General features: G+C 47.4%; 1 protein-coding gene across 4 annotated transcripts in view; it reads right to left on the reverse strand.

Annotated features, from left to right (window-relative positions):
* The window catches only part of LOC119464465 (uncharacterized transmembrane protein DDB_G0289901), a 67,581-nt gene extending 41,644 nt beyond the window's left edge, over positions 1 to 25,937 (reverse strand). For 2 of the 4 annotated variants that reach the window (XM_049656406.1, XM_037725456.2), the window contains exons 1-4: positions 25,718 to 25,937; positions 22,241 to 22,380; positions 19,664 to 20,252; positions 14,425 to 14,473 (exon numbers count right to left, since the gene is read on the reverse strand). In XM_049656406.1, coding sequence (XP_049512363.1) covers positions 14,425 to 14,473; positions 19,664 to 20,252; positions 22,241 to 22,296 — 694 coding nt within the window. In that variant the 5' untranslated portion in view covers positions 22,297 to 22,380; positions 25,718 to 25,937. The remainder of the gene's footprint in view (positions 1 to 14,424; positions 14,474 to 19,663; positions 20,253 to 22,240; positions 22,381 to 25,717) is intronic. The other 2 variants (XM_049656408.1, XM_049656407.1) reach the window with 2 other exon arrangements.
* Positions 25,938 to 26,197: the final 260 nt, after the last annotated feature.

A 26,197-nucleotide genomic window follows, 5' to 3' on the forward strand; every position in this document is an offset into this window, starting at 1 on the left:
CTGTAAATAGATTTTAAATCTCTTTCCCCGTAGCAATATCTAGTTCCTCTGCTGGTTCCCTCAGTGCTTCCTCAGTCAGCTCTATTTCGGGTTTCGGCTTCTACTTCCTGCCCTGGTTACCCTGTCACTTCCCCCATGAGTGCCAGCTCCTACAGTCTCCCCTTGCCTACACCTCCCGTCTCTCGCCAACATAACACCAGAAGCCATTGCACACGGCGCCACTCCTGTCAAGGTGATCCCGGCAGAGGCCAAGGTAAGGGGCACTGGAGCCACAGCAGCAACGGCTCCAAACGACATTCTTATGACAAATGAAAACACACTAAAAAAATAAAGCAGTTAGTGCAGCGCTGGCTCATCAGTACACCGAGCTTCACACAAACCATGGTGACGAAGTAAATGTTACAAGTAAAGTTGACTGTTTCAATTCGATTCTCATGTGGGTGCTCACTGAAAGAAATAATTCTAATGCGGTTAGCATTCTTTGGCAATTTCACACAGTTTATATGTCTGTCCGTGCCACTATGCCATGTGTTAGCCAACCTCCCCAAAATCTTCTTGTTCATTGATCCTAAGGAATACTGGCACAAAATTGTTCTCCGATTTTTTTTTCTTTCTCTGATAGTTCCCCACTCCAGAATCAAGGTGTGAGACCTAAATGCCTCCAATGTGCAACAAATTATGAACTTAATCATGTTTTAATGCCACGAATTCAAAACCCGTGCTAAATGGATCGCAGTATCTTTGCGTAACATTTATTACAACGGCTCCTCTATATGTCAAGTAAATAAGGCTGTGGTGGTCAAGTAGTATCAAATACGCAGGTCAGTGCTGTTGTTGAAGACACATTATAATCGTCTTGCCGAAAGCTTTAGAAGGCAGGATAATTGGGGAGAGGTGAAAATGGTGCGGCACACTCGGAAAGAAGCGACTGCAGATGACAAAGCTTATTACATCCACACTGAACGCGGAGAAGTGGAGTGGAATGGCCTATACAGCAAGCATCCAGCTCTGTGCTACATGCTTATTGTGTGGATTGCAGCCGCAGAACCAGAATGATGTGCACATCTGCGATTTTGATACTACGTGATCACTACCTGCAATTTTCATTACATGTAGTCAAGTCCTTGTAAACAAACTTGATCTAAGAAGTCGTGATCTATTTGGTGTGAGTCTGAAACGATGATATTAAAGGCCCAACCACATGCACGCGATATTCAAGCAACAGCGACAAGCGACGTGACAGGCACACACTGTCGCACTGTCGTGTCGCGGCGTGGAGCAACCACATGAACGCGACATCGCGAGAAAGAGTTGCGACGGATTTACATTGTTGTGGGAATAAATGTTATCGTGCACACGTAAAGAAATCTCAATTTTATCAAAAGGTCAACGTTTTATCTAGACCTAGCTAAAATATGCTATCAACCCCAGTGGAAATCCGTCCCATGCCGCCAGCATAAAATGCCGTGGCGCCATCTGTTGAGTAAAACTTAAAACACTTTCTCGGCTCTCGGTGGCGTCTCAGGCCTAACAGTGTCAAAACAAACCACTGATCTCAATAATAACAACCAGAGAGTGCCGATACTTAGTCCTCAGCTAGCGATGAGACGAAGTGATGACTGACTGTACTATTTATTTTTTGCTGTCACAGCAGAGAGCAAGTTGCAAGAGCGAATTCAGATCGAAGCGGGCAGACTGATTGCTGCCATGTTGTTGCGCATCGCTGTCCCCAGCGGATGTCGTCGCGCTGACTTCCGCGCGACAAGCGATACTTCCTGGCCAGCCAGAAACCGGCGACGCGACCAGCGAAAGCAATGGCAAAACGTGTCGCTCGTTGCCGTCGCTCGAAAATCGCGTACATGCGGTTGCGCCTTAAAGAGAATAAAGGTAGCGATCTCTCGACCATTTGAGGAATTCTGGCACCGTACTGTAGATGTGGGGTAACCAGCTATGCAATGAAGGGGGATGAAAATTTTTTTTGAGTACTCCTTCTCACAATTTCTCGCATTCATTTCCTATACTACAGAAAATGAAGTAAAGTACCTTATCTAACGAATAACTTAATATTGAAAGAACATGTACAAATTTTAAAACTGCGCCGTTGAAATTAACATACCTTTGCAAACACTTCATGCAACTTGATGAAATGTAGGAATAGCTAAGATATTTAAACTGTACAAATAAATAGAGCGGTGAAAGGGTTTAACAAGTATATAGTTGAACCCGGATATATCGAACCCACATATAACGAATAATTGTGTCCATGGAACAGCCGTAAAATCTCTCTGAAAATTTCTGTATACATTTTTCATTTGATATATCGAATTACTTAAATATCGAACTTTCTTGTGATCCCTTTCAGATTCGATATATCCGGTTTCGACTACATAAAATTTTGACAAAGGTGTTTGCCAAGGCTGCAATGCAAGGAATAGGAAAGGTAAATTCAGTAAAATGCTCATTTACAGCTAGTCCCTTATGTTGATAAGGAAGAAATAGATAAGCAATACTTCGAGCACTTATATAGTTGATATATATATATATATATAGCATTATAGCTGATATATTATTACGATAGCATCGAAAGATGTTGAAGAGACGAGCCGCCGCGAGAAAGACGAAGTGTGTCTGTGCTCTTGGTGCGAGCGAGTGTGGGCCTGGCTGTCTGGTTCCAGTGTAAATAGCCCGGGTTTCGGCAACCATCAAGTGGCAGCTTTATCAACCGATGGTTCTTCCGAGCTTGGCGTGCCCCTCGCGCCGCCCTCGGGCGCCGATCCCAACATAAAGAAAATGGTTTCGGCGGACCTCTCCTCTACTCAGGCTGACGACCTTTGCAAAGTGTTATCGGCCTACCGAGATATTTTCGACTTCGACGATCGCCCTTTAGGTCAGACGCTCGCAGTCAAGCATCGGATTCCTACTGGCGATGCTACGCCTATTCACCGACGACCATATCGCGCTTCTGTGTCAGAACGCCGAGTAATTCAAAATGAAGTGACCAAAATGCTAGATAAAGGTATCATTGAGCCTTCTTCGAGTCCCTGGGTGTCATCTGTGGTGTTGGTTAAGAAGGACGGCACGTGGCGCTTCTGTGTAGACTACCGTCATATGAACAAAATTACTAATGAAATGAGGTTTATTGTGCAAGCGTAGATGTAGATCCTTCGGATATACTGACACAGAACCACAGAACGGGCGGCTAAACAGTTACGTCGGGCAGCGCTCTTAGCGGTCACTTCGGCGCAGTCTTTTGCGGAGCGATCACGATGCTGCTACTGCTGGTGGTGTGCATCATCTGCAGAGCATGTTGCCCGTCTTCATCACAATCACCCCCGGGAGAAAAAGCAGCCATCCTGGCGGCTCAAACAGTAGTGATCACGAGCGGCTCATGGTAAAGCTTAAGGCGATCGACGTGAACAATGTCACGTCCGCGACAACGGAGGTCAGAGGGGGGTGTCAGTGGTTCAATTAGGTAATTCACCGCAGACGTGCGCTGAACAATGCGATAAGGTCCATCGAAGCGGGGAAGAAATTTTGAAGAGAGGCCAGGAGCATGTGCAGGTACTGACAGCCAGACGAGGTCGCCGGGAGAGAAGACAGGTTGCTCACAGAGAGCGTCATGGAGCCTTTTCTGGCGCTGTTGCGCAGCGGTGGTGAAGTGGCGCGCTAACTTGCGACACTCCTCGGCATGACGTGCTGCAGTCGAAACGGGCACACACTCAGAAGCATCGGGCTGGTAGGGCAGCAGGGTGTCCACGGTGTGGGATGGATGACGGCCGTAGAGCAAAAAGTAGGGAGAAAATCCAGTGGTAGTCTGGGTTGCAGTGTTGTAGGCAAACGTAACAAATGGTAGGATAAGGTCCCAATCTGTGTGGTCAGATGCGACGTACATGGCCAGCATGTCACCCAGGGTGCGGTTGAAACGTTCCGTGAGTCCATTCGTCTGGGGGTGGTAGGCGGTGGTTGTCCTATGAATAACGTGGCACTGAGCCAGAAGAGCTTCGACAACCTCAGACACACCCTCTGTCGCTGAGAAGTTCACGAGGTGGGCCGTGACGGAGGATGAAACAGCGAAGCAGGAAGGAGGCGACGTCGCGCGCAGTGGCGGCAGGTAGTGCCGCAGTTTCAGCATATCGCATAAGATGGTCGACGGCGACGATGATCCAGCGGTTACCGGCGGGTGTCATAGGAAGCGGACCATAGAGATCAATGCCCACTCGATCAAATGGTCGGGCGGGACAGGGAAGGGGCTGCAAAGCTCCAGCTGAACGGCAAGGCGCAGATTTCCGACGTTGGCAGTCCGTACATGAGCGAACGAATTTGCGGACGTATGTAAACATTCCTGGCCAGTAGTAGCACTGACGAAGTCGTTCATATGTTTTGAAGACTCCAGCGTGGGCGCACTGCGGGTCAACATGAAAGTATGAGCAGATAGTGGAGCGCAGACTGCGCGGTATGACGAGTAGCCATTTACGGCCGTCAGATGCGTAGTTGCGTCGGTGCAGAAGGTCGTCGCGAATGGTGAAGTGAACAGCTTGGCGGCGAAGTGCGCGAGAGGCTGGCAGCGTGGGCGTGTCAGAAAGTAGGTCGAGGAGGGCCGCTATCCAGGGGTCGAGGCGCTGCTCTGAAGCAATTCTGTCGATGGTGAGAGGCGAGACGATGGGTGTTAGTGTTGACAGGCAACTAAGGCTGGTAGGCAGAGGAGACCGTGACAGAGCATCAGCATCCGAGTGCTTGCGGCCAGAGCGGTAGACGACGTTGATATCGAACTCTTGAAGTCGAAGAGCCCATCGGGCAAAGCGGCCACATGGGTCTTTCAGATTTGATAGTCAACAAAAGGCGTGATGGTCTGTGACGACGTCAAACGGGCGGCCGTACAAGTAAGGGCGGAACTTGCTAAGGGCCCATACGATGGCTAAGCATTCTTTTTCAGTCACAGTATAGTTGGTCTCCGCTTTGGTGAGGGTACGGCTGGCATAAGCAACAACGTATTCAGGGTGTCCGGGTTTTCGTTGTGCTAGCACGGCGTCGAGACCTATTCTGCTGGCGTCTGTGTGTACTTCCGTCGAAGCTGCAGGATCGAAGTGACGCAGAATAACAGGTGAAGCGAGAAGACGGCGTAAAGTAGTGAACGCCTCGTCGCAGGCTGGAGACCAAGATGACAGGTCGCCGGAGCTACCCAGAAGCTGTGTCAGAGGGCGTATTATAGACGCGAAGTTGCGAATGAAACGTCGAAATTATGAACATAAGCCAACGAAACTGCGAAGTTCTTTGAGATTTGTCGGTCTGGGAAAGTCAGTAACGGCACGCAATTTCACGGGATCAGGTTGGACGCCGTGCTTAGACACGACGTGGCCAAGAATGGTTAACTTTCGAGCGGCAAAGTGGCATTTTTTGAGATTAAGTTGGAGCCAGCGTTGGTAAGACACGTCAGAACGCACCTGAGGCGGTGAAGATGTGTCGTAAAATACGGAGCGAAGACGACAATATCATCGAGGTAACACCAGACACGTTTGCCATTTCAATCCACGCAAAACAGTGTCTATCATTCGCTCGAACGTTGCGGGGGCATTACAGAGGCCAAAGGGCATCACGTTGAACTCATAAAGTCCATCAGGGGTAACAAATGCAGTTTTGGGCTTGTCAGCGGTGGCCATGGGAACCTGCCAATACCCTGATCGCAAGTCGAGTGAAGAGAAGAATTCAGACCCCTGTAAACAGTCAAGGGCATCATCTATTCTCGGTAAGGGGTACACGTCCTTGCGGGTGATCTTATTTAGGCGGCGAAAGTCAACACAGAAGCGGATAGAGTCATCCTTCTTAACGAGAACGACCGGCGAGGCCCAGGGACTGTGAGAGGGCTGAACAATGTTGCGGCGAAGCATGTCGTCAACATGCTCACTAATCACACGGCGCGCCGTAGGTGACACACGGTATGGTCGTTGCCACAGTGGTGAATGTGAGCCCGTGTCGATGTGGTGCGTGACAGTGGACGTGCGTCCAAGGGAAGGCTGAATAGCGTCGAAAGAAGATCGAAAATGGTACAGGACGGCGATAAGCTCCGAACGCTGCTCTGGTGTAAGGCCGTCAGCGATGGATGGGCTAAAGATGTCGATGCAAGACTTGTCGGAAGCAGAAAGAGTGCAGATGTCAGTAAGGTCGTCGCGAGAAGTAGCATCGGGCACGTCGACGATGTGCAGGGACTGAATGGCGTGACATGGCCGAGACACTGGCCACGGAGCAATGTGAGCGGAGCGGAAAAAAGGTTGCATACAAAAATATGGCTGAAACCAGCCGAAAAATGGAGGGTCGCGAAGGGAAGCAGTACAGTATTTTTGGCGATGAATGTCTCAGAAGGGGCGAACAAAACAGTGGCGTCAGAGATGCTTCCACAGGACACAGGTAAAACAACAGCGGCGCGCGGAGGAATGTCAGTCTCCTCAGCGACCACTAATTTAGGGGGATGTTCGGGAGAATCGTCGGAATGGAGATCGCACAAGGGAGAAAGTTGGACTTTGGCCCGCTCGCAGTCGATGATGGATTTGTGTCGTGAGAGGAAATCCCATCCAAGAATGACGTCGTGAGAGCAGGACGGCAGCACAATGAACTCAATAATGTACATCATGTGCTCAATTACAACTCGGGCCGTACAAGCTGCTAACGGCTGAACATGCTGCGCTGTTGCGGTACGGAGGGCTACACCAGCAACTGGCGTCGTCACTTTCCGGATGGAGCTGACAGAGTCTTTCATTTATTACACAAACGGCGGCTCCAGTGTCCACAAGGGCAAGAGTTGATACTCCCTCAACAGAAACAGCAAGTACATTCGGCGGAGAATTGTGAGGACTTGGACGCTGTGACGGCGACGCAGTTCTTGCCTCATGAACTGCGGCGTTCTTCTGAAGGCATGGGACGACGACGCATTGGGGGGAGAGAGCGCCGACGTGGTGACGGAGATCGTCGGTCGAAGGACGCATGACGATCAGGAACTCTTGGAGGTGATCCTGGAGTGTAGCGGAGCGGTGGCTGGTCGGCATAGCGAGTCGTTGGGTCATAGCCATATGAGACGGCCAAAGGCATGCGGCGGCGACAGTAGCGAGCGATATGTCCGGGGCGGCCACAGGCAAAGCAAGTTGGTTTGTCGTCAGGAGCACGCCGAGGGTTTGCGGCCATGGGGCCAGCGCAAGGGGCGCGGGGTGGAGTCTGCGCGCGCAGTGGTTGACGCGGTGTGAAAGCAGGGTGCGTTCGAGGCCGTGCGACGACGTCGGCGTACGTGAGAGGAGCAGCTACCGGATGCGACTGAGAGGACACTGGCACAGCGTCGGCAATTTCTGCTTCGATCGCCTAACGAATAGCGGGTGACAGGTAAGGAGCAGGACGGGGCTGGGGCTGTTGCTGAGCAAACTGCAGCAGTGAGAGCTGCCGAGCTACTTCCTCGCGTATGAACGCCTGGAGCTGTGGCATCAGTGTTGACTGGTCCGAGTGGACGGCCAGGACTGCGAGGCTGTCGTCGTTAGTAACCGGGCGACGAGTCAAGGCCCGCTGTTTCCGGAGTTCATCGTAGCTCTGACACAGTTTGATGAGTTCCGCTAGGCTGGTCGGGTTTTTTGCAAGAAGCATCTGAAAGACGTCATCGTTAATGCCTTTCATGATGTGCTTGATTCTGTCAGATTCGGGCATCGAGGCATTGACGCGCTTCGAGAGGTCGAGAACATCCTCAATGTAGCCTGTGAACGACTCGCCCGGTTGCTGGGCGCGCTGGCGCAAACGCTGTTCAGCGCGCAACTGGCGCACGGCGGGGCGTCCGAACACATCTATGAGGGCGGCCTTGAATGCAGACCAGGTGGAAAAATCTTTCTCATGGTTTTTAAACCACAGATGAGCCACATGTGAAAGGTAGAAGAGGACATTGTTCAGTTCAGCGGTTTCATCCCATCGGTTGTGGACGCTTACCCTATCGTAAGTCGATAGCCAGTCTTCCACATCACTGTCGTCAGTGCCGCTGAAGACCACCGGATCCCTCAGGTAAGGCACCCCGGAGCAAATGACGGGTGGAGGGGGCGTGGAAGGAGGGGCCGTGGATGGCGGGGCCGTGGATGGCGGGGCCGTGGATGGCGGGGCCGTGGATGGCGGGGCCGTGGATGGCACGGCCGTGGATGGCAGGGTCGTGGATGGCAGGGCCGTGGACGGTGGGGGCGTGGTTGCGTCTTCGGGCATAGCGGGACGAAGCGTACGGGAGCGAAGTTCCAGGATGGAAGCTTGGCAGGTCGTACCCAGCACCTTCCACCAATTGAAATGAGGTTTATTGGTGCAAGCGTAGATGTAGATCCTTCGGATATACTGACACAGAACCACAGAACGGGCGGCTAAACAGTTACGTAGGGCAGCGCTCTTAGCGGTCACTTCGGCGTAGTCTTTTGCGGAGCGATCACGATGCTGCTACTGCTGGTGGTGTGCATCATCTGCAGAGCATGTTGCACGTCTTCTTCATCACACTAAGAAGGACGTCTACCCGCTCCCACGTATCGACGACGCCCTTGACTGCCTTCCGGTTCCAGCTATTTCTCTTCTATTGATCTTCGCTCTGGATACTGGCAGATTGCTGTTGATGATATGGTCAGAGAAAAAAAAACCACGTTCGTAACACCTGATGGCCTATGCCAATTTAAAGTAATGCCGTTTGGGTTATGCAATGCTCCTGCCACCTTTGAGCGTATGATGGACTCCTTGCTCCAAGGTTTTAAATGGTCCACGTGTCTCTGTTACCTCGACGACGACGTCTTCTCGCCAACGTTCGACTCTCACCTTGAGCGTCTCACCGCTATACTTGATCTATTTCGAAAGGCGAAGCTGCAACTCAACTTGTCCAAATGTCGTTTTGGCCGCCGCCAAATTACTGTTCCGGGCCATCTCGTCGACGCTTCCGGAGTGCAGCCTGATTCCGACAAAACTGGCGCCGTCCGAGACTTTCCGGTTCCGAAGACAGCCACAGAAGTTTGCAGTTTTGTTGGGCTATGCTCGTACTTTCGTCAACTTGTTCAATATTTCGCAGCAATTGCTAGACCCCTCACTAATCTTCTAAAGAAAGGCATACAATTTTCGTGGGGTACCTCAGAGGCCACCACCTTCTCTCGTCTCGTCACTCTTCTCACCTCACCACCCATTCTCACCCACTTCGACCCTGATGCCTCTGCAGAATTGCGTACAGATGCCAGCGGTCATGGTGTAGGTGCCGTCTTAGCCCAGCGTCAGCGTGGCCAGGATCACGTTATTGCTTACGCAAGCCGCCTCCTATCAACATTGGAGCGCAACTATTCCATTACGGAATGAGACTGCCTTGCTGTTGTCTGGGCAGTTGCGAAGTTCCGTCTTTACCTTTACGGTCGTCCTTTCTCCGCAGTCACAGACCATCATGCCCTCTGCTGGCTTTCATAGCTAAAGGATCCTACAGGCCGGCTTGGTCGATGGGCTTTGAGGCTGCAAGAATTTTCATATTCCGTGGTGTGGCCACCTGCACCAAGACGCTGACAGCTTGTCGCGTTACCCTGTTGACGACTCTAGACTCCTCCAATACTGACAGTGCTGCTTGAGTTTTCTCAGTATCCCAGCTCCTTCATTTCGCCGACGAGCAACGTCGTGATGCCTACATCAGAGCACTCATTGACCGTTTCGAACACTCTCCGGCCGATGCTACTCTATGCCTCTTCGTCCTCCGCGACGGTACTCTGTACTGTCGTAACCTTCATCCGGACGACTCTGAGTTCCTACTTGTAGTACCTAAACACCTCTGCTCAACCGTTCTAGAAGAGCTTCACGACGCACCAACAGCAGGACACCTCGGCGTATCTCGAACCTATGACCGAGTATGTTGCCGTTTTTTCTGGCGAGGCCTTGCCCATTCCGTATGGCGTTACGTCGCCGCTTATGAACTTTGCCAACGACACAAGAAGCCTTCCCAGCTCCCCGCTGGTTACCTGCAGCCGCTCGACATCCCTGCCCAGCCCTTCCATCGTGTTGGCTTAGACCTTCTCGGCCCCTTTCCGGAATCTACATCAGGAAACAAGTGGGTTGACGTCGCTACGGACTACGCAACCTGCTACGCCGCAACACGTGCTCTTCCGACCAGTTGCGCTACTGACGTCGCGGACTTCCTCCTACACGATATCATTTTGATGCATGGTGCTCCGCGTCAAATTCTCACCGACCGTGGCGGTACGTTCTTGTCCAAAGTCATTGACATCATGCGTGCCTGCTCAATACAGCATAAAATTACCACCTCCTACCACCCACAAACGAACAGCCTCACTGAACGTTTCAACCACACGCTTACAGACATGCTATCGAAGTATGTTTCAGCTGGCCACCGTGACTGGGACCTGGCTCTACTTTACATTACCTTTGCGTACAACTCTTCCCGTCTCGAAATTGCTGGCTTTTCCCCATTTTACCTCTTGTATGGCCGAGAACCGACGCTACCCCTGGACACTGTGCTTCCGTCCCCCACAGCTTCAACTAGCGATTATGCCCGTGATGCAATCGCCCGTGCTGACCATGCTCGCCAACTTGCATGCGCTCGTCTGCAAGTGTCTCAAGAAAAACAGAAACAACGCTACGACCTCCATCACCGTGATGTGCATTTTGCGCCCGGCACACTCGTGTTGCTTTGGTCAACATCGCGTAAAGTTGGCCTTTGTGAAAAACTGCTCTCCTGTTACACAGGCCACGCCCACTACGTCCTCTGCCGTGACCACCAGTGATACTGTCCACGTCGCCCGACTAAAATCCTACAACTCTCCAAGTGCCTTGGATATTTAACAGCACCGTGACGGCGCTTTTGCCGCCGGGGGGGTAGTATTACGATAGCATCGAAAGATGTTGAAGAGACGAGCCGCCGCGAGAAAAACGATGAAGTGTGTCTGTGCTCTTGGTGCGAGCGAGTGTGGGCCTGGCTGTCTGGCTCCAGTGTAAATAGCCTGTAAATAGCCTCTCTCGTCTGTGCCCTTCCACACGTAACAATATTGTTAAAATACGTATTGTTACAAGTGGTCTTGACTGTATATGCATCGTACTTCTGTGTAAAGACCTCTCATTGCTGTTTTTTCCTTGACATGCATCATGCATCGCGCCTTTGTCAGAACATTGCTCCATCCACGTCTCATACTGTGCGTCTGCTGCCTGACTTGGCAGTTGCATTTAGACATGCCATTTAAACTGCGCAGCACATCAACATAAACATTGCAACAGATTACAGAATGCAGATGCAAGCAAACACAATTATATGCATCTAAATTTGTTGTTCCACACTACTGTCCTTGCCGTCGCACTTCAAAAAAACTTAAATGTGAGCAACTCTTCAATCTCTACAGAATACTTACAACTACCAACAGCCTCTATCTTCAATCCTCTACAGAATTGCCATCTGTGCCCTCTTACCTACACGCACAAGCGCCACCACTCTGAAAAGTATGCGTGGGGCACACAACCTTGAAAAATTGCCAAGCACAAATGTTGCTTGCTAGCTCAGTATCTAACGCATCTCAATACTAACTGCACATCCTCAATTTACAGTGGCAGTTGAGTGAATTTTGTCTTTCTTAGCCACAGAGTAACAGGGACACCAAAGCGAAACACTGAATGAGTGTAGAGTGATAAAGTATTCTTGCAAAACTCCATTTTCCTTAATTTTTGTGCTAATAGGTTGATTATTATGAAGGAAAATCAAGGTCAAAATTTCAATTCTTGAATTTGCCACCAAAATCCTCGCGCCACCACTTCATAGGGCCCTGAACCACTTTCCATCGAAGTTGAGAAATAGATTTGAAATTAAATTAGTCTATTTCAAATATACTTTTCAGTAAAAAGTACTTCAATGCGAATCAGCAAGAGCAAAGGTATTGTCAAACACCCCCTTCACATTGCTTCCGCTCCTTCTTCAATGGCTTGCACTGTGAAGGCTGCGGCAGAGAGGGGCATGCTCACAAAGAAGTCGAATTTGAACTGCGCGCTACAATGACGTTGGTGCTCCGCCTACCGATCGTCATCGTAGCGCACAGCTCAAATTTAATATTGGATGTTCACACAGACACCACTATTTCGGATTTTGGCGCCCTACAATGCGCCAAACACAGTTCTCCTCAGTGAGCCACAGAGCACTCAGCCAGTGGACTCGTCGCTGCATCCCTTAGCAGCTGTGGTATCTACGCCGTGTAGCAGACCACAAGCTACATGTATACAGCGTTTGCTCTGTCCACGACAGGGCCAGCGGGTGCGGACTGTCTTTGCCCTGCACCAGCTTGACCTACGGATAGTAGCCACATCCCATTTCCTGCATTTTTGAAATGCTGCCAATAGTCTGTGAAGGCAGTCTAACCACGAGCGGCCAAGAGTAAGCACACGCTGGCAAGCATGCGTGTGGCCTGACCTTAAGTTTCCTGTTGTTTGAGGCTAGTTGAATGTTAAAAGCTAGTAGAAATTAGCGAAACCCAACGGCAACGACACTGATAAGCAAAGTGACCAAAGTTTAATTCCTACTCGGGTGGCCGCAGCTGAGCGTGAGTAGACGATAGTCGGCTTCTTCTGCAAGTACGTAATTATTAAGATTCGAAAGCAGATTGGAGCTTGCTTCAGCCTGTTTATTAAACTGCATCAATAAATATTACAATAATAGAAGGAAGAAGCGTACTGATCCAAACACCCTTCTTGATTGATGTCAGCTATTGGCTAATAACAGCCGCGTATGAGAATCTGGTGTATTTCGAAATAAAGCGCCGAGAACAAAGTGAGGAACAAGCTTCTGTTGAAAAGAGAGGATTTGAGAGACACGTGATTTCGCGCTCCGCTTGCGAGCTCCATGCGCCGTGCACAACTGCAAAACTTCTCTGAGATGTTCAAAGCAGGGTATGATATCCACAGACTGTTTTTTTCAACAAGCCTGAGGGGTGGGGTTCAGGGCCCCTTTCATGTAACGTAGTGTTTTTCATGGCACATTTTTATTTTTGCGCTATCGTGGCTCACAAATGTTCTAGAAACATGGTAGGTTTAGTCTTTGGCTCCTTCAGAATACAACGTAGGCCATAATTACTGATAAAGCATTAAATTACCTAGCCCGAGAGGATGCGGCCAAAATCCCCAATGCCACAGCTAGCTGGTGTGGAAACGTGAAGTTGCTTTCTTGGAATTGTAGAAGGGTAATTTACTAATACATACCTACCATTCTGAGAGCATTAAAATTCGTAAAAATGATGCATACAGGATACACGAGGAAGTGGAGCATCAATTGTTGTATTGAAGGTATGCCTCAAGCATACACATTTATGTGGCATACATACGGACTTTATTTTGATTATGTTTACTACTATAGCAACCTGCAAAGCAGCAACAAACTTTAAAGGCTGTGTTTGAAGAGCAACACAGTGTTTTTAGGTTAGAGTGACTTTTCCAGTGACTTTGCTATTGTTTCTTCCACTTTCTTCAGGAACTTCTCGAATAAACGGGCTTGGAGTATCCCTATTGTATATGGTGCCTTGCGCAGCCCCCAACAGGTAAGCACAGCTATTATAATTTCTTCTTTGTATGCAAATTTTTCAATAGTGCACCGGCCCTTCCCAAACTCTATTAAACGATTGTAGAAACAGGATCCGTTTTTCGAGACACTTGACGCAACGTTCTTAATATCGTAGAACAAGCCCAACATTGAAACCTTACAGAAAATTTGGGGAGTGAGCAGGTGTGCGCTCAAATATTTTTTTCTGTTTAGGCCCCCTTTAAATTAAAGCTGAGGAGGTGGCCTGACCGCAATAACATCAGGATGACGGGCAGAATGGAAAGGACTATTCGACAAAGCAAGCCCAGTTTCAAGCTGCGAAGTGCTATCACAGTTTTTAGAGTAAGCAGCAAGGAAACCGCTCAACACTTCCTTCTCGAAACCTTTCACACATACTGTATACTCTAAAAAACGTTTCCACAATTTGGGGCTTATCTTGTCCTCAAACAATAATCGCCATCCGTTTTACTCCCGTTTCCTTTCTCGAAAACTGCACTCGTCACTTTGCTGTCAAGAATGCAGTGTCGCATTGATAACGAGCATGCCGTTCGTGACCTGGAATTGCAGGGCATACAGCGTTAGATGAAAGAAATGCATGCAAGATGGATGAAAACTATTTATTTAGGGACAAAGTAGGTCCCACAGGGTGCAAACCTTTCTAACAGTACACAGGAAAAGACTTAGGCTCAGAATCAACTGTTCAAGTATCGTTTTATGTTCAGACATTTTGATTGGAGCTTTGTTACAAATGCTGTGGACAAAAATTGCGTTCTCAACGGCGGTGTGGATGAAATGGGCAGGAGAGGCACGGAGGTGTACCATCACGCCAATGCTACCGAGTCTGAATGCAGATACAAATGTTTTGTGCAAAGTTTACTCACCAGCTCCTACTCCAAGCACAATGCCTGCGGTTTTGAGCTTCTCCTTGGTCTGCAATCACACAGAGAACAAAAGAAAATAAGACAAAAAAAAACAAGAAATCTGCAGGAAGCCACATCAGCGACAAAGTTCAATGCACTAAGGTTTCTTCTCCCAAAGCATCACGTGGGATCCTCCCAGCCATTTGCTGGCAATAAATACGCTACTGATAGATTGCTATCGATAGTTTCATAGCAAAATATCGTAACACTATGGATAGTCCATTTACCGATAGTGTTGCAGCACTAGTACTGACACATATTTCATAAGTACAGCAACACGTTTCTCGTTCATAAAACGATCACACTTGGCAAATAGGAGGCTTGCGAATCAGTTTCTTTAAACTGGATACCAAAGCTGCTCTTCCAAGTTCCAGACGTGTCCTCATCAAGAGCACTGAAACATCATGACATAGTGCGAAATTTCTTGACGTTGCGCAGCACAATGGTGTTTCCCAGTAAAAAAAATTGAGCAAAGTGTTCCACACATTGTTTCTAGCTGTGCCCACATGTAGCAGCCACAGTGATCACAGCAACAGTGCCAGCCAGTTTATAATGACATCATGAGGCAATGACATCCTTGGGCACCGAAACCAAAACTGACTCGTAAGATCATCATCATCAGCCCATTTTTATGTTCACTGCAGGATGATCCCCTCTTCCAGCGACCTCCAATGAGCCTTGTCTTGTGCATGCTGACGTCATCCTATGCCTGGAAATTTCGCAGTTTTCATCACACTACCGAATCCTCTGCCATCCTCGACTGCACTTACCTCGCCTTGGCACCCATTCTGTAACTGTAATAGACCTCCGGCTATCAGTCTTACGCATTACATGGTCTGCCCAACTCCATTTTTCCCTTGTAATGTCAGTTAAGATATCAGCTACCCCCATTCGCTCGTGCGTAGAATGCTTGCCGCTGTCTTCATGTCTCTTAACTTTAAGCCTAACAGTTGTTGCGCAGTCCTTAACTTCTTCTCATCTTTCTTTGTTAACCTCCAAGTTCCTGCCCCATATGTTATTAACAAAAGGATGCAATGATTGTTTAAATTTATTACACAGACAAGTTTTACACTGCAGCAGCTCAGCGTAGGAGCTCAAGATGAGTTGAATCCCCCGCTACTGAGGACTTAACAGCCATGATTCTTCCTAAAATACTGCAGCTGTCTTGGCAACGAGTCAGTAAGCAAGATCCGCAGAGAATTTCATCCAGTTCACAGTTACCCTAAATAATCATAGTTCAGTCCATAACGCAAAGCAGTGACTCGACAGCTGGTGGAGTATAAGGCACAATAAGCCTTAGGATGATTCGTGTGACGCTTGTTGGAGCGAACATTCAAAGGTGTGAGCGAGCAATCTCCTTTCAAGAAGTTAAACAAGTGCAAGTCGTGTTGCTTTATAAGTTGTCCCTCCCGATGGTGAAGTGGAAAGGTTTGGCTTTTCACCCTCCTCTTATCCATATGGACTTGGCCGCTGGTCCTTCCTAAAACAACCCTTTAGCTACTTACTGTGGTATTCGTTTGGCTTTCCTCAGATATGTTTTAGGGCTACGCTAATATTATGCCTCACATCGTCCTTGAATAAAACAGGATACTTGCGCCATCCAGCAACATGAAAAGACGGCGAGCACAAGCGAATATTAATTACGAAGGTGAAGCAAACGTGCTCAATCATTGTCATTACATGTAAGAAGAAGAAAAAGCAATTTAGGATTGCCGCTCTCGATCTTATCAAAATTTCTCATCAGTGCTTCTTTATAGATTTAACTAACTATTTTTCTAGCTCATCCGATTCATGGCCAATCCCCCATTGAAGCATGAACCATGAATAACGGCAAACCAACCAACTAACCAAACCTCCGCAAGTTGGAAGGCGACATGCTAGAACACGGAAGAATGTGCGGATGGACGCTTCATCCAGTACACACTGCAGATGTTGAGCAGGTGTTAGCCAATCATAGCAGCTTGTGGCACAATCACTCCACTGCCCTAGCATCGACTGAGTGTCTGAGAGGTACTGCCTCCTGGACAGCCAATCTGCAAATCTTAAATTCGAATCCTTGCCGCACAACAGAAAATGTTTATTCCTTTGTCTCTTTGGGATGTTCTCTGTAAAAAAATTTTTACAGCGATTGCAGCAGTGGATGTCAAAGCGACAATGGGACTGAGCCTCAATCAGCCATCGCTGTAAAGAAGTACACCCAACAGAAGTGTCAAATAAATACAACAGAAGAAATACACAGTAGGAAAAGGTGCAGCTTGTTGACAAAGCTGGCATGTAAGAGTTTGCAAAGCTGCTCTTTCTCCACTGACTTCTGTACACGGAGTGCCAGTAGAACAGCTGAAAGACATATAAGGCCCAGTCTTTATCTTAGAAAATGCAGATGCTTCGATAGCATGAGAGTACTGAAACTATCACACAAGTGCTACAGCGGAGGAGACGCCAGTCATTGCGGTCATGCTGACAGTGGCATGCCTCTCCGCAGTGGGACTTTCACTCTTTAGAGGGGGGGGGGGGGGTCCTGTCTGTACCAACGCTGTGAATATTAGTGAGACAAAAATATTTGGGCTCCTAAAGGCTGTATTCCCTCCTGTTGACTGACCAGGCCGCAGGCTTCCATATTAAGGAGGCACAAATTCACCGGAAAAAGTTCGGTACCCACAACTGTTGTCTATAAACAGAGTCGCCAATGTTAACAAGGGTCATAATCAAGACGCACAACTGCATTACCATTACCAGTATGCAAAAGTGGTGACGGGCGATTGTTGTACGGCTTTCTCACACAGACTTTTCCCACCGTTTTCAGTAAATGTAGATGTACAAGCCAGCCTGCCTTATCTGGAAAGCAGCACCTTGTGTGCATGGAAAGATACCCATGGCATACTTTTCGGCCTGACATCTGGTTCAGCAACCTCCATTCAATGTTGTCATGAATAATGTTCACAAAATCTCTGTTTCGTTAGCATTATTAATAAACTGCCGCACTTAACTCTTAACAGCGGCACTCAACTTAAAAAAAAGACACTCACGAGAAACACTGAATTAGTGCTGATACACCAGTACCATTGTGTCAGTGTGATACCATTGATTTCATGGTAATTTTATACATTTAGGCCGCAGTGATTCAGTAGTTCTTGAAGCTTGGTAATACGAGTCTTCGGTTCCTTTAAAATACAATATATTCATTCCTTAACAATAAACAAGCTAACTAGGCTGAAGCAGCTGCTGTTAAATCCATGGCGTCACAGCGAGGTAATGCGGGAACTTCAGCGCGGCGTTGCCACCCATCTATCATTTGCGTCTTCTTGAATCTTTGATACCTCCTCTAGTAGTAACAAATATTTTTTTATTGTGGAATCGTTATATGCTAATGCAACTTTTTTCTCTCCTCAATGTCCCTTTTACATAACCTCTGCCAATACTTTTGCACATGTCTACTGTCGCAATTTTTGGTACCACTAAGGGAACTGATAGAAATTATCAAAGTGAAGATGATATTTTCCTACAATTCAGTATGTACGCGTTCCCACATGTGTATCAAATGAAACAGCACATCACAAACTGTAAGCTGTTGAAGCATTTGAGCAAAGTGTAACTGCCAGTGCATCTGTGGTATTAAATCATGCCACGAAGAAACCAAGCTGAACTGTCAGAAAACCTAATGCCCATTTTTTAAAGCCAAGCAACATGGAACAGTGAAATAAGAAAGCCTTTTTAACAGCGGAGCTGTTTAAGCTCCTCGTTGCGCCACGTAGTGCAAACAAAAACTGCTCTTGGCGATGACATCACCACGCGTTGCCTAGCAACCACCTCGCGAGCGGCATGTGCTTTGCCTCCTCTCCGTGCCGTGCACATGTTGCCCTGACATGGGACGTTAAGGAAAGGAAACGAGAGCACGCGCGTGGCGCGCGCTATGCTCGGGAGAGAGAAAGAGAAAATGAGAGCGAGAGAAAGAGAAAGAAATTGTAGCAGCACAAACAAGGCAACACGTAGAGCTCCTACCAACGCCGTCCGCGTTTCCCCGATTTTTCCGCATTTGCGCCGAACACGCGCGGTGTCCGTGACTGCAACAGGTGCCTCTGGCAGCGGCTTGGCAGGTTTCGACCAGCCACACTCCGGCAAGTGTGGAGGTGCAGCTTGGCCGTGACGTCACCGGGAAGATAAAGCTCGGTGCCGCTGCGACGGTGGCAGAACTCTCGACTCTGTGGCGAGTATATGTAGCCTTGACATGGGATGACCACCCAAGATCCGGACACCCAAAGAAGCCGCTAATCTTGAAGTGCGTCGCGCGGCCAAGCGAAAATCTGTGCGTCGGCAGCAGGCTGATTCGGAATATCGTGCCTAGCAGCACTTAGCATTTCCTGGCAAAACTTAGCCACGCCTACTAAAACCTGGAAGAAACTAAGTCGATCACCAGCTCCTCTGTTTGTACCGCCTTGTACCACTAGTGCAAGCTGCCCACATTTTTCTTGTTTAGCATTTGCAAGGAAAAGATCGTGCGAAGCTGCAACAGAGCTTTTGCTTCCATATTGCAGAAATAAGCCCTGCACTGCAGTATTTGTCATCAAAGTAGAAACACTGCAACATCATAGAAACAAATATGTGTGCATTGGCTAGTGGTAGACATGTCTGCCTTTTATCGCAGCCAAGCTCTTAACAATACAACGTGGCGTAATTTTCACATGCTGCCAAAAACTTCCAAAAACTTCTTGCTCAGAGGTTTTGCAGCAACCTAGGGAACTATAACAATGCATATGCGTCAGACAGGGAACTGGTAAGGTTTGTAGATTCTTCATGGATAACTGCCACACAACTCCATAATTGCGCCTCATAAGGGCAATCTGGGAGTTCTGCCCTTCTTATCAGCCTCCCTTACTAAAATTTTTTGGTTTCATTTCCTTTACTCATATGGGTTTGAATGAACCGCAACACTTTTCCTTCTCCACATATTTAAAACAATTCCATCAGTTCACAATGCACCCCTCCGCCAGTTAATTCGTTTGGCAGCTAGCTGCACAGTATTGTGTGGTACAGTACATTAAAGCACTTCATTAATACTGACAGTGTGTTTAACACAGCGGCCAGAGATGTACAAGCAGTACAAAACATACTTATGAATGTCCCCTACCAATTACAGAACAAATGACAAGAAATATTGTAAAATGAACGTTTGCACTTCAGTTTAGAGCAGACATAGGCTTACCGTAGAATGATGTGGCTCATCAGGAGCCGTGGAATTGCCGCTAGAAGAGCCAGAAGTCTTGAAATTGCCTCCAGAAGAGCCAGAAGTCTTGGAATTGCCTCCAGAAGAGCCAGAAGTCTTGGAATTGCCTCCAGAAGAGCCAGAAGGCTTGGAATTGCCTCCAGAAGAGCCAGAAGGCTTGGAATTGCCTCCAGAAGAGCCAGAAGGCTTGGAATTGCCTCCAGAAGAGGGCCTAGCCGCCGATTTGAAGGGTCGGGGTGTCGTGTCCGAGTCTTCTGACTCGGAATCATCTGTACTGTCTGCAGTGACACCATACTGGTGGCGATTGGCAGAGGCACGCTGCGGGGATGGGACTTTAGTCATTGATCCCGAGGTTTCCGACTTTTTGATAACTGTGCTGTCAGCATTCCTGGTAGGCTCTCTGGATGTGGCAGGTGCACTGGATGTGGCAGAGGCCCTTCGTGGCGCTGTCACTTCCGAGACTAATCTGAAGTCCTCCATCTCGGCAGCCAGTTCCTCGTGTGGAAGCAGGTCCGACAGCACGAATTGGGCTGAAGCATCCAGTGGGGGTGGTACCATGGCTGCTGTACTGCGCAGAACAAGGATTCAAGGCTAGCTTCACGCAGTCCGCCCTTCCAAACCGGTCAGTTTTGTTTCATAGATGCCATCCTGTGCAACCGGCGGAGCACTATTAAGAACACAGGCTGACTGACCAGTGGTAATCAATGACTAGAACTATCACTTGGGCTATGAGACACAATAGAGTATCTTACAGTTCAGTTAATTCTCCACTATGGAATAACTTAGGCCAAATGCTAGAACATGAGTGAACCAGCTAGTGAATGCACACAGGTGAAACAGAGAGCATGATTAATGCAGGGTCATGTTTCATCACCTGCTATCTTTCATACACTCTACACACTTTCCCTACTGGTCCCCCTGACCATCATCTCCACAGTTAGGTCTAACGTAGGATAAAAAATGCTACCGTGGGATGCCAACTGCCTCAGTCTGGAGTCAACTGCATATAGGCTATGCCCTAACACTTCTTGGTCACTCTTAAAAAAAAAGAAAGACATTCGATTGCAAAAATAACAAGTCAAGATGTCACTCTTTCGGAATTCTCGCATTCCCAGACCAGACGAAATTTCCACCCATGCCATGGCTGCCTGGTTGCTACTTGACTAAGCAAAGTAGATATGTCCGACGTATGCTGAAGTAGACATGTATCTTAACATGTTCCGAGCAACGCCTTCACAGTTTGCAACCTCATTCACCTGTATGACCACCGTTGTTACCGATACTGCCACTTCTTTTGTGTCCTGACAGCAGTGATTGTCCTTGCGGCAGTGATTTTTCTGCAATGTTCAGTGTCTGGTGGTTGTGGCAAAACCACATCCCCGATTCTAAGCAAGACTATAAAGGAAAAGCATTCGCCTAAATTTGATTAAATATGGCAATATAACTATCAATTCAAAATGTAGCTTTTACATCAGCAGCAGCCTTAGTGGGAATTGTATCTCATTTCCTTGCATAATGCTCATGCTTTTGTTGCAGAAAATTAATACGAAGTTGCGGGGTGCGATAATACAAAATGAAATCGCTCTAATTGGGATTCTCAAGCCAGCCACTTTAAGCTCAAACAAAATAGTACTTCAAACAGCACTCACCTTAAATAAGGGCACCGGTTCTACACAACCAGAAGCTACAAAGGCCCTTCATTTGCAGGCACTAAGTAAACCTCATCATTCAACCAATAAATAAGATGGCTCTGGCTCAAGCCATTCAGAGTCAGCGTCAACACTGCTGTCATTGCTGCCTCAAGACTAGGCATGTTGCCACTGTTGGCCTTCAGCTTCAAACCAGCTGTGTAGCTTCCACATCAACCCATGGTGAAGCAACACGAAGAAAACAATGCCAACGAGGGCCATGCCGGCACCGTTGGTACAGCCGGCCCGGCGCAGATTAGCCTCCCTAAAGTTTCGTTTTCTGCCGTTATCGGGAAGCGAGCATTTGCCGGCGTGGGCAGTTGCGTTTGCGGACTGGGCCTCCGCTGCTGCATTAAGGGGTCTCTCCTAAGCTGTTTCTCTATGGCGGTGTCGGAGCAATGCCGGTCGGAGGCGCCGCCGCATTATTTGGCGCGCCGCTGAGAGCATTGTCGGTCCGCAGTATGTTCGAATTAAGCATAGCAAATGCTTTCTCGTTCGAATTACCGAGCGTTTTCCCCCATTGAAATACACATAACTTTGACGGGATCACAGCGTTAGTTCGAATAAACCGGCAGTTCGAATTAACGAGATTTGACTGTATTTGCATGCATACGATGATGTTTCTCATTGCATTCGTGGTGCATGTCTTAACCACTCCGACAAACAATCCACTCAGGTGGCCACAATTGCGACGTCCACAAACTGAGAAATCGCTACAGGAACATTAAAGTAAAATATTAGGTCAACCCAGATTGAGCTTCTGTAGTATGGAAATCATCATTAGTAATGAAAACACCTTTTGTAAGCGAGAAAATGACGAAAATTTAAAATTGCACTGGTGCCACTTGTTCGTTGTGGACTATGGTACCTCAGTATTGGCTTGTTCAGAGAGCGACTGCAATGTCCTACCACCCCGAGACACATCTCTCTGTGTTTAGAACTGCCAAGGTGAGCCCCGGCACCACCATCGACAGCTCCCCGAGTCAATAAGTGCACATCTCCGGAAACCTGAACCCAAGCAAAGCCACACAGCATGGACATAATGTTAAATAATGTGTTTCTAAAAGATATAACTACAGCATAGAGATGCACTTGCATCTCTATGCACGAAAGCACTTTTTCGCTTCAATGCATCAAACAATGTTTTGTTAATAACTGGAACGCCAATGCATTTCTCTGCAAAGTTCGGGAATTATTATTTCTAAAGTAGTGCCATCTTAAGAATTCGTTCCAAGTGGATCCGGATCGCCTTGTGAACACCACAGCTAAAATTTGTAAATTGCAATATGGGCCATAAGGAAATTAGTTGAAGACTTAGTGATTTTTTGTTAGTCAATTGTGCATTTCAATTTTTTCTGCAAGTAATGTACGCCTCTTCGAGTACACCAGCTCATGAACTAGAATTGTGCTATCTGCTACAGGCAACCTTCAAAAATTTTTGAAAGTGTTCACTCAAACACCCTGTATATTGGCACACAGAAAATGATAGACTTCTAGACTAATTCTTTATCAATCTAGCTCGACTTATTATTTTTCTTTAGTGTCCCATTAGGGAGAGATGATTGCTTAACAAGTGTGAACTGTTGTGCCAACCAACCCACCACACTCGAAAACCTGCAGTACACATCATTAGTGGCAAGCCATTCCGAATGCTCATTGGAAAACTTCCATTCATATAGGCATAATACTAGCTTCGCCGTAAACACTGTGGGCATTCTGCATTCCGATTCAAAGCAACTTTGGTGAAGGTTCCCCGTGTCTTTCCTCGAATTTTCCAGAACAGACAATTTCTCGGAAAATTACAGGTTATCCCTTATGATAGAGACCATGTTTTTAATATATAACAAAAGACCAGCTAGTAAACCTACGAAAATTGTTGGAGTTGTGCTTTAAGCACCCGCGAGCATGCTTTCACGAAACTACGTGCCATGCACAAATGCTTGTTGGCACAGTGTGTCACGCTATCGTAATTACTGCTGTCTGGAGGCGAATGCCTGAATGCCGGCCAATGAGTAAACGCAAGAGAAAGTTTCCGAACTTTGCGTGCAGTTAGACATGCGAGGCCATCGTGATACAGAAATTACCAATGGTTTGGTGGTGTTTCAATTTAGTTTGGGCCACATTCTCCCAGCAACCAGTAGTCACCGGAGAACCACCAAGTCGTAGTCACTTCGATGAAAAGTTTGCATGCACACAGTTACTGATGGCACAATGCATAAGCCCATGCGCAGTTCATTACAAAGCAGCAGCCTCCTGTTTACCTTAGTGGCATTTAACAAATGTTGCAAAGTAACTTTGCCATACTTCTATGTGGTTAACTAAGAAGGGTTGGGATATGGGGGTCAACTTTTTTGTTACAACTAAACGAAGTTAAGAGACAATGGCATTAAGGAAAGCATAGGTTAAATTCAATTTTCTTTTTTTAAACTCAAGCTTCGAATTATTAAGAAAAATGTAACATAATATGTAAGACATGAATACCCAACAAAAACACAAGACATCTATGAAGAAATACCCGACACGAATACGTAAGAACATCCCTAGTGTCATCAGCCGATTGTGGGTTTGGCTTCAGCAGAGGCAAGTTCCCTTTTATTCTACTCTCTTGATGAAATCTATAAATTGCTTTTCAAAAAAATTGCCTTGACACTTTCCTTTGTTTCACTGTCTGTTGGCTTCATATGGTTGTTTCAAATGACTGAAAGCATTACAAAAATCATGCAACGGCACTACCAAGGTCGCCTTTTTGTGAGTGCCAACAATCTGAAAACTGGCTATCCAAGGCTGTATAGCTGGCAGACGGTCAATTCAATTCACATGCACTTGCTGAAGTACCTTCTAGAATCTAAAGGCTTGGTTATTTGGCTTAGGTGTAAGGCAACCAAAGTCACTATTCACTTCAATAACTTCATTAGTGCAATATGCCAGTGCTTCTCCATCACGATTCACATCACGTATTGCACGATTTGTGCCCGTGAACAATTTTCCAGCATTACCTGCACTTGCGGCAAGCGAGTGCAGGACTTGTAAGGGATGCGTGGAGCTCACGATGTGCCCCAAAAACTGAACACACTTGTATATTTGGTTTCAGACACTGATAGCATGTCAACAAGTGCTTCTAGCTTCTACACAGCCAGAAGCTACAAAGGCCCTTCATTTGCAGGCACGAAGTAAACCTCATCACTCAACCAATAAATAAGGTGCTTTGTTGTACCATGACCGCTGCGTGGCACCTGCATCTTGAAATTTACAAACAAGTGGAGCAGTTCACTACTACCACACTCTACAATTATAAAATACATATCAGTAGCAACATTGTTTAGGCAAAAAGTGCACATGAAGCAAGTGCGTGTGGCCTGTACAAGTGTGTAAGACACCATAACAAGGAACACTAGAGCTAATTTAAACTGAGGACAATTTTGCACAGCCGAACATGCATGCAGTCATAATTAAAGAAGTAATAAGAAAGAACTTGTGCTCTAACACTGAATTTCGTGGGAGCCTCCGCCATCAGTAATGCAGCTGTGGCTTCTGCATGCTGTTACTTGACTTAAGTGGCATTTACATACGTTTCTGGGGCGGGGCTTGTAGGCTAAATTAGATTCATAGTCTCAGGCAGAGGTGCATCGCGGAAACCATTCCCTAAATACACCATGGCAACTAATACAAGTAAGCGCGCCACTCACTCTAATAGTGATGTTTTATAACGGCGTCGCACGACCACTTTTTATCGTGATCAAGCCCGATCCGGATCGAAATTTTAGACTGCGATTGGCTCCCTCTCGCAGCTTGCTCAAAGGAGCCTATCACGACCGCGAAATTCCATCCGGATCGGGCTTGATCGCGATCAAAAGTGCACCGTATGACACCGGTATTACTCTTCCGACACAAAATGAGTGCCACGTAAAACAAGCCCGTCTTAGGGAAAGGGTGTCGGCTAATATTTCTCAGCGCTTTATTGCAAGACGTCAAGGTAAAAATCAGCCAAAACGAGACAAACAGGCGCAGGTATAACATTTGGCCGTTCTTGCATCACCGAAAGACGCTGCCAGCTCGGTTACCTCGTGAAGTGTTGCCCATCGTTTCGATTTCGCATCCCTCATCGCTGGCTCTAACAGTTCATTCTAGATTGCCTCGACGCAAACTCAATATCCTCATTTTTCTGTGCGAGAACTCTCGCCATCAAATTCAATTATTATTCTCTTTCATTTTCTTGCCTTTAAATCAACACCTCTAAGCACCCTTGATCTCCAACAGAGCCTACGTAAGCGCAGCTCAAACAAGCGTTCGTAACGTCGATAAAAATAAAGCAGGGATGAAGCGAGTGACAAGTTTTGCACGTTACCTGCTGCTCCAGCCTTTACAAAGAACAACGATGTATCAGGGACGGCTCAGCTGTTTATGAAATTTACTTAAGCCAATTTAAGAACTCGTATCACTGGTAAACACGACAGCAACATCAACGCATGGGCACATCCACTAGAACAACGACACAATCCACGTGTACTCTCTGCCACAGAATAAAGAACAAACCCTTTGCTATTTATATCCCACTCCACTGGCGTCTCTCGCCAACGCGTTGCTTTCGCACAAGTGCGATATCGATGCCAATCGTGGCGAGCTGCAGCTCTCAGGTTACAGTTTCGAATTTGCGTTTCGGTTTCGCTCTCGATTAAGCCGCAAAAAAAGTTGTGAATGGTGTTGTAGTTTTTCGTGTTCTTACGTCTCCGGGGACAACCTTAATCCCGATAGTATCTCGCTTGCAGAGGGCTTTCACCAACATCAGATTGCAACTATATTTATATATATTTCACCGTGTCGCTCT

This window comes from Dermacentor silvarum, chromosome 9 (genome assembly GCF_013339745.2).
Source record: "Dermacentor silvarum isolate Dsil-2018 chromosome 9, BIME_Dsil_1.4, whole genome shotgun sequence".
Taxonomy (NCBI): domain Eukaryota; kingdom Metazoa; phylum Arthropoda; class Arachnida; order Ixodida; family Ixodidae; genus Dermacentor; species Dermacentor silvarum.